At 44.2% G+C, this 9,324-nt stretch overlaps 1 protein-coding gene across 1 annotated transcript in view; it reads right to left on the reverse strand.

Annotated features, from left to right (window-relative positions):
• XKR4 (XK related 4) overlaps positions 1–9,106 on the reverse strand; it is a 323,987-nt gene extending 314,881 nt beyond the window's left edge. Inside the window, exon 1 of the mRNA XM_027128086.1 lies at positions 8,136–9,106. Coding sequence (XP_026983887.1) covers positions 8,136–8,953 — 818 coding nt within the window. The 5' untranslated portion in view covers positions 8,954–9,106. The remainder of the gene's footprint in view (positions 1–8,135) is intronic.
• Positions 9,107–9,324: the final 218 nt, after the last annotated feature.

Consider the following 9,324-nt stretch of genomic DNA (forward strand, 5'->3'; position numbering starts at 1 on the left):
AAATGATACAAAATAAGTTGCATTATACAAATAAGCTTAAGATTCTCTCTCCACATATAATACCGATTCCTGGGTTTCGGACACTAATATTGTCAACTCTGGAAACCCCCTGTAGATCCCCTTTGACTGACTCACGCAATGCAGTAGTCACGGCCTTAGAAGAACAGACTTTCTGGTGCACATACTCTGGGGACTGGACAAGCAAAGAAGAATCAGAATTTTAAGCCTGGAAAGAACCTTGGATACTATTTTTGACTAATCACATCATATAGGTAGAAAACTAAGACCCAGAAGGAGGAAACCAAAAGAAGACCTAAACTTGGGGGGCCATTGGCAGGTGCTGTCACATGTAAACCCAGGACAGTAGGTGACTGCCGGGGGTCTGAGCCCCCAAGTGGCCAAATCATCTGATCCCCTTTTAGTCCAGTTCCCCAAAAGGCAGCTGCCCCTCTAAATAAGATCCATCGTTGATACACTAACTGTGACCCTCTGCCCTCATCTCAGGGTTAGAAAAGATCTACCGTTGTCCTACAGGCCACCTCTTGCCTCTAGAGGATTTCTGGACTGATCCATTTCCATTTTAACCCATCTTTATTATCCCTCACCATCAGTAATTGTATGAGTTCTGTACATACACTAGACATGGAAGTAATGTTCTACGCTGATAACAATTATGGTGATGATGGTCCTGGTCATCATAATAGCAGAAGCTACAGCTTTTCTTTGAGTAGACAAGTAGGGGAACCAAAATTCCCCCAAATCATTCTGTATACAGGTGTATTCTCAGAAGGTCAAGAGTACGTAAGAATTAAGTGAAAACTATCTATCCCAAAGCTTCCCCAGTCTCACCTTTCTATCAGCAAGAACAGGTAAGTGAAGATGAGCGTCTAGCTGCATCTTTCTCAGAGGATAACTAGTATTTTGTGAAATGCAGCCCCACTTTCCTAGCACTAGTAACCTACAAAAGAGCTGCGTGATTTGCTGTATCCTGTCTAGATAACACGGCGCCTTCTCTGATTCACTGTACCATTAGCAGCTCAAGAAGCAACCAGGCAGCAAGTGCAGCTACACTCATGCAAAGAAGAAATAATAACCCCTGGCCTTCATTCACAGATCAGCAAATATTCACTGAACACGTATGCCTACACATGTAAGATGCACAACTACTAGAGTGACCTCCTGAGGATTTGCCCATGGTCCTTCTTCCCGACCGGCCATGCCAACAGCTCCCAAGGACACCATCATACAGCTGGAAGGAAGTCACATGTTGTGGTAGTCAGAATTACGCATGTCATTCAAGAGAATACTTCCTGTTGAGAATTACTGAATGTTTTTCCCATGAAATCCATCAACATATTCCAACTATTTTCCAAGATTATACCTGAGACGCATGACCAACACCACGCTGCACCTCCTATTTGATAATACGTCAGAGTAATAAATCTGACCCCAATACCTAGTCTTGCTTCCATAAGCTTAGAACGTGTGCTATTCAAATTCTAAAACAAGTCAGGGAAACGTGCTAATCAGATTGGCCCGGGATTCCATATAAAGGGGAATCATTCTAGTATTTATCTGTTACTCAGTGACTGGTGCTATTTAAACTCATTGGTAGACTGTTCCATTCAAACTGTAAAAATATAGAACATATTGAACAGAAGTCATGGACTTGGATGTTCAAACATTAAGGACCTTTTTTGTAAGTGACTGAGCAAAGACCTTCCCAGTTACTGACCCAAGGATTGTAGACGCTCTTCAAAAACGATAGCATCCATTTGCATAGATGCTACTTTCAATTGCTCTGAGAGTAGCCTGCAATTTCATGGGGTATAATAAGTATAACATTTTTTTTTTACCCTTATAGTATAGTATAGTATAGTTCAAGTGAATGGAAAAATGACAACTTCTGCATTTATGACAAAGACACTGAAATAGTTACATTTACCACACAGATTTATGCACAAATTATTCCAGCTCATACAGAAACCCAAGTAAATGGACAGAGGACTGTCTGATGGTGTGTGGATTTATATCTGTGAGCGAACTCAGAGATTTAAACACCAAGCCCTGCACTCAAGGCTGTGGTGTGAATTTGTGATTCTCCAGGGAAGATACTGGGTCCATAACCAATGAACAGATTTCAAAGTGACACAGCTGCAGTAATTCAAGCAAACTCCTAGTTCTTTCATGCAAAAAAAGCAAAGGTTAGCCCATTATGTTTGGAGCAGCATGTTATGATAGAAATTGTCATAAAATCTCAGAGCTGGAAGATGATCTAGTCCAACCCTCTGTATAATAAAGTATCTTTTACCGTAGTTCTGCCTACAGTTTTCCAAACTATGCTTAGACACTCCAATGATGAGGAACTCGTTACTCCTAAGGAATCTTAGCTGAACTTGGGATCCCTTATGACTACTTAAAAATGTTTTCCTTACATTAATTCAAAATCTCTTCCTGTAGATCCTATCCATTTTGCCCCAGAGGGTTGACGCAAAAGTTTCTTCCACATTGGAATCCTTCAGTACCAGAGAGCTCTCAAGTTTTCAGATTTCTCTTCTACCAAATCATCCTCAGTTACATCAACAATCTCCCATGTTCCTTTTTCTCCCTCCCACCTCAGTACTGAATTCTAACCTAGAATCTGCGCAGAACTACGTGACCTAAAGAGAAAAACATTTAAAATTCTGTCTCAATTTCCACATAGGCAAAACGTGTCACCTCAAAGATGAGTCTGAGGGTCACCTAAGAAAGAAAACTTGGAAACCCTCTGAAAATTGAAGCGTTACACAAACACAAGGAACAATTTTCTAAGGATTTCAATAAGGTGAAGCCCACCATATCCTAAGGAAAATCTCTTCAAAAAGTAACGCAAAATAAACTTTTGCCAATAATTTACTTTGGTATAAATACAATAAATTTCAACCAATCTGTTTACAACTCTCCCACAAGGTTGGGCCGATTTATATGCTCCAATTACATCCACACTCGATGCGTTTAAAATCAATGGACTTTTATGAATGAAAGGGACATGATCGAGTTAGAGAGGGATTGATACATTTCCTCTGAATCTTTCAACGTTTTGCCACTCCTCTGAATAAAACAAGATTTTCACACTTTTGTCAACAATCCTCACCCTTATAATCCTTCAGTGGTTTCTCAGTGCCTCCACAATAGAATCTAAATTCCTTTCATCGTCCAGCCCAACTAATTCTCCATCTTCACCTCTAGCTACTGTCTCTCAATCGCTCTCTCTGTTCGAAGGGCACGTTTAACCTGCCTTATTCTTTCTTGCCTCTCTGCCCTTTTGCACAGTCATATCCAAGCCCTCACTGCCAACCTCCGCTTTATTTCAGTAGCAGACCTGCCCACCATCACAACCTCTGCTCAAACATATCCTCTCCAGAGTCTTACCTGAACCACTAAGGTGGCTTGAGTTTCCTGTTTCTATCAGAGTGCTTATTTCCCAGTACTGAAATTGTGGGTTTACTGTTCCATCCCCCTCATCAGACAGTAGATTCCTTGAAAGAAGATGTGTACTTTATTCATCTTGGGGCGATTAGTAACTAGCATAGTGCCTTGAGTAGAGCAGGTACTCAATACAGATGAATAGATAAATTAATAAGCAGTAGAGGGAACACAGATATACGGGAAATGACCATTCAGTAAACTCAGGAAAGGGCCCCAATCGTGCTTGACGTATATCAGAATTCAGAACTAACTCAGAATCAACAAGGTACTTTTTCAACACTCGCAGCTGTACCCAGTATGCTATCTTCCTACCCATTCCTTATCTCTAGAATTTTTTATCATTTGCAAAGCACTTTCTGCTTATTCACATACATTATGCCACTTAGTCGTTAATGCCACTACAACAACCTCAGTGCGTCCAAGTGGTGTAGGAAGAAGAACACTGGTCAGGTGATCTGAGCTCCAGCCTCCGTTCTGCCACTGAACCACTGGTGTGTATTAGAGAAACATCCTAACTTGTCTAAACTCAGCTCTCTCTCGAACTCTGCCAACCTTAGTGAAGGGAAGTTGTCATTTTTATACATTGTTGTCCTTATTATCCAAATTGGCATTTGGAGGTAGCTAATTGAGCCAGAAAAAATAGACTTTAGGGTAAGACAGGCCTGGCTTTGACTCTGAGCTACATCACATAATAGTTGGGTAACCTTGTGCCAGTTACTTAATCCCTCTGAGTTTAAGCAATCTTGAGTAATCTTTGAGTAATCTCTCTGCCAGCCTTCTCATATACAGAAGTACTAATGCTTAGACGAGAGAGGAGTATAAAAATATTTGTAGATGTTTAACGTACCACATAAAATTCTTCTTATTATAATTCTTGTTTGGGCAGGTTGAAGAACGGCATAGAACAATGTTTCTCAAAGTGCTTTGTGTGACCCATGATTACAAGAGGATTTAATAGCTGTGCCTTTAAAAACTTACTGACAACTGCACAACAGCTTAGTAAGTAAAGGCTCTGAGAAGTCCTGCTGTGGAGAGATCTGCCTAATTCTGCGTAACCCGTCATTTTCCCAAGTACCTGAATACGGGACACATGTTAATAGCTCGTGGGGGATCAAGCATGAGAAACACAAGAAAGCTGTTCTTCCACCAGGTGACTCTCACAATAAGATATTCAGAAACAAAACCAAAAATGGTAAAAATATTCCCCATTCTACCATCCACGGAGTTATCAGTAACCATGTGCCTATTTGCTAAAAAACAACTAAGTAGGTACGTACCTACATACGTACATGTGTAGGAGAAATTCAGGTCAAATTTGAAGAGTAAGTCATAAACTCTGAAGGAAGAAGACGTCCAGATGTAATTGATCACGGGTATTATGAAGACTAAAAGCTGATCTGATTGCGCGTTTCTGATTCCCACTGGCTGAACTGCGCTCTTAGTAACTTTTGGAATCACATGATGTGAACAAGAAAGAAAAAGTACTTCCTCATTCATTCACAGACACAGTTCCTTTAAAGTCACAATTGCTCTTTTCACATGGTAGCAAAAATTCACTTTATTATTTCAAACGGTTCTTTCCCAGTATCAACTCCTGCGACTTTAAAAGCTGCCATTAATTTTTCCATTAGTAGACATTAATTAAAATGAATATGTACCATTGCTTTCAGCAGTTGCATCTGTAATAAATGTATGAATACAGGCAAATCTTGCCCAAAATGTTTCAAACAGCTATTTCTGAGCAAGCAAACACTTTGATGGTATTTCAAAGGATTTTATCTACAGAGAGCTTTTAGAATCTGACCCTTACCTAAAATAACTTGAATTCCATGGAAATACAATGAACAGTTACCAACCTAGCTAAAATCTATTTTATTGATCTTAGAAAAAGTAGCATGTTAAAACATGAGTAATGAACTCTGAGCTTTGAACCATTGATACCTTGGTCTTTCTGCAACATTTGTGTACAATGCATTGAAAAGAAAAGCTTGAAAAACCAGAGGGATGCTCCTAATTAAGGAATCACAGTGGTCAAAGATAATGGTCTAATATAATAATCTGAGATGAACTGCATTTCACCAGTTTATTATCAAAGACGCACCCATCCCCCCAAGTTCCATTCAAATCTTCTACGCTCAGAGAAACTGAAACAATTCGGAATGCATCTGAGTGTTAAATTCTACGAACTCTCTGACCCCATTTCAATTTCCTTACTTTAGGCTAAAGTTTTTGGTTTGTTTTTTTTTGCTTTGTTTTTAACATTATAAGGAGAAAATGAGGCTGAGTCTTAGACCATGCTTCCACCAAGTTACCCCACCATTCTCCAAATATCTTAGCCAGAATCCAAGAACAGTAAGATTAGATAATTCAGATATACATTATTAAATACATTATTCTGAATATGTAAACAAATATTTAAAAAAATATGTGTATATATATCTAAAAAAATACTATCTCCTCTTAAATGACCATGTGTTAGCAGAATAAACTTGGAAGCCTTTAAGGAAAATATTGTAGAAATGCTCGACAAAAAGGAGCCATGTGTGACCATAGTTTCTCCAAGGGTTGGGCTGGTGAATGCATTTGTCTGGCAGCCTGTGGTTTTCCTTCTGCACCAAACCTTACCCATCCCTGCCCCCCACCCCTCCATAGCTTTGCTGTGTGGCCAAATGACCCAGTGGCTATGGTCTCGCGGAGATGTATTCAGGCCCTTTTCTTTTCCTAATTATTTCTCACTTTCCACATTTTATGTCCTGAGATATTAAACATCATTTTTCAATTGGGAAAATGTTTGGTCTAGAAGGCCTAATAAACACAACTAGAATTTGATATTCAATTTTTCATAAAGTATAAATCGGTAAGAAACATAGATAGTTCTTCAGCTAATAGAACTGAGAAGTGTTTGCATGATTTACATAAATCTAGACATTTTAAAGGTAAAAGTGAGTGATTTCCAAATCCTGCATGAAGTTTGCAGAAGTTAACAAATGAAGTGTTAAGCTTCATTTACCACATTATCAGATTAAAACTGCTAATCATATGAATCTCACCCCGTAAATAATTTCAGTAATTAAATCAAGCCTTTGAGTTCATCACACTCGAAAAGCACCAAGCTGCAAGCCTTTGCAGTAGTCAACCATGGGAAACAGAGCTATCACACTTAACTGACATTTCAAAACGTCCTTTAAGTCCAAAGCATGGAAGTTTCCAACATCAGTTGGTCGCACTGCGTATCATATAGCACTTTACCAGAAAGTATCTGCTTGGAAAAAAAAGTTTCTCAGTTTGAAAAGTCACTGTCTGTGGCAATGCTCACCCTGCTTTACAAAGCAACGGTCCCGGAAAAGACTGAAAAATAATCACACTTGCTCTTCTCAATGAAAACACTACACTTCACCGTAAAAGACGATTTTAGCTCTGTTCCACAAATTATCTGAGTTGTAGCAAAGTTAATGACTCATAATCGTTTTGGTTTTTTAATCACAAAAATAACTACAAATAAAATTGAAAAGGACACTGGCATAGCAGAGTGTAGTCCCATATCAGTGCACTTGTGAGGAAGTTTCCTCATTTTACTTATACTTACTAAGTTATTTTAAACACCCCCCCCAAAAAAAAGAAAAACCCAAAAAGCATAACTCTGGGATGTTAGCATTTAAATGCTTCAACACCAAGAATTCTTGTAGCTGTAAAATATCATTCAAAAAGCTATCAAAAACATATAAAACCTGGAGAAACGCATTCCTGAGCCTGCCACTTCGTTATATTCCTAAATCCAGGCTGTGACGGTTCCAGAGATGATTCCCTCTGCCCAAAGGAACCATATTCCAGTTTGTACTCCAGTTTGTAAGTGGAAGTGATATCTGTGTAAACACTTGGTAGATCAGGTGACAAGCAGCAGAGAAAGTCAATGAAGATGCCAAGTGTGGTCAAAGTTTACAAGATGCACCACCCTTTTCCAAGGGTTCTTAGCTATCCCAGAAATCAGCTGAGGTGACACTGCAGGATAATCAGAAAGGGCACCACTAGAGTAAGTCTGGGTTCCATAAAGTGTACTTACTGGTATTTGGAGATGGATATAAAAATAGATATAGATATACACAGTCCCCCCAAAAAACAAGTGTGTGTGTCCCTACTAAGCTCTTTACTTGAAGCACAGTACTTCTCTAGCCGTGAGAATTAAAATGTGGGTACTTTTGAACAGCAATAGCTCCATCTAACTAGAATTAGCAATTTTTCTCAGGGAACAAAAGAAGCCATCCAAACTGCAACACACACCTCAAATTCAACATAATTAAAAAGGAGTTTTAGAAGATGTGATAGGAATCCTCTCCTACTCACAGAAACAGGATCACTAAAAATGGGGGGGGAGCGGGAAGGGGGGTGTAGCACATAGAGAAGCTGGTCGAACGGAGTGGGAAGACAAGGGCTGAGCGCTCAAAGCCACTTTGCTGCCTTTCCCTTGCCCCTCACTCCTCTCCCACCCTAGGTTGTGATCACAAATTTAAAACCAAACCAAACCAAACCAAACCAAACCAAAACCCGGAAGGAGTGTGACTAGGGTTACTACCACGGCAACCCTCAACGATTTTCTTGTGCAAGAGTAAAGCAGTGGGGACGCAGGAGCGGCAGCAAATCTCCCTCTTCCCCCACCCCCGATACGGTACCTCCAGATCTGCCCGAGCTGCAGGACGTGGATGAGCGACTGCAGGAGCCAGAGGCAGAAGGAGCAGGACGCAGACCTGCGCTGGCCGCTGGACCGCGTGGCCCCGCTGCTGTTGCCGGCGATGCTGCTCTTGCTGGCGTTGGACGCTTGCCTCTGCGGCGTGGAAGGGCGAGCCTCGCCTTCCGCGGCTGCAGAGCCGCTGCCGGCCGCCGTCTTACAGTCGGCTCCGGGCTGCGGGCAGCTGGCGGCGGCGGCGGCGGCGGCGGCGGCGGCGCTGTCCTCGGTGCTGAAGTCGTGCGCAAACCAGCGGAAGCTGAACACTTGCACGGAGAGCGAGCCGAGCACCACGAAGAAGAGCGTGAGCCCGAACCACCAGCGCTGGCCGCGCAAGTAGTAGTCCACGGCGAGCCAAATGTCCGTGCCCACGTCCGCGAAGTACACGGCCACAGCGACCAGGATCCAGAGGCAGTCCCACAGCGAGTAGCGCCGCTGCTCCGTGCCCAGGCGCAGGCACAGCGCCGCGGAGCCCGCCCCGCCGCCGCCGCCGCCGCCGCCGCCCGGGCCGCTCGAGCCCCCGGGGCCGCCGCTCCCGGCGCAGCAGCAGTAGCAGCGGCAGCAGCAGCGGCAGCGCGAGCAGCCGCCGCCGCCGTCCGGGCAGCAGCCGCCGCCTGCTGCCTCCTCGTCCTCGGCTCCCGACCCCGACGGCAAGCCCGGAGCCAGTCCCTGCACCGAGCCCGAGTGGTCCGAGTTCTGCAGCGGGGTGAACGCCACGTCGCTGCTCTTCTTCATTTTCAGCCTCCCGTCTGACTTAGCGGCCATGATGCCTCCCAAGCGAAGAAGAGCCTTCCTTTATGTGACACCTTTCCCCGCTGTCTCCTCCTCCCGCCGCCGCCTCGCCTCGCCCCGGCTTCCCTCCCTGGCGGCGCGGCTCCCCTGCCGCTGTCCCTGCGCCCGCTCCTGCGCCGGCTCGCCCGCCGCCCGCCGCCCGCCGGGCTGGGCGCTGGGCCGGGCTAGCGGCGCGCCCGGAGCCGGCAGGAGCGCCGCCTGGCTGCCTGCGCGGAGCCAAGCTGCTCGCGGCGCCCGGCGCGCGCCCCTGCCCGCCGCCCGCGCTCCTCGCCGTCCCGGCCCCGCGGCTGCCGCCCGAGCCGCCGCCGCCGCCAGCAGCAGGAGCAGCAGCGGCCGCCGCGGCG

The sequence above is a fragment of the Aethalodelphis obliquidens genome, unplaced genomic scaffold, assembly GCF_003676395.1.
Source record: "Aethalodelphis obliquidens isolate GAN/ISIS:26980383/991018 unplaced genomic scaffold, ASM367639v1 scaffold33, whole genome shotgun sequence".
Classification (NCBI taxonomy): Eukaryota; Metazoa; Chordata; class Mammalia; order Artiodactyla; family Delphinidae; genus Aethalodelphis; species Aethalodelphis obliquidens.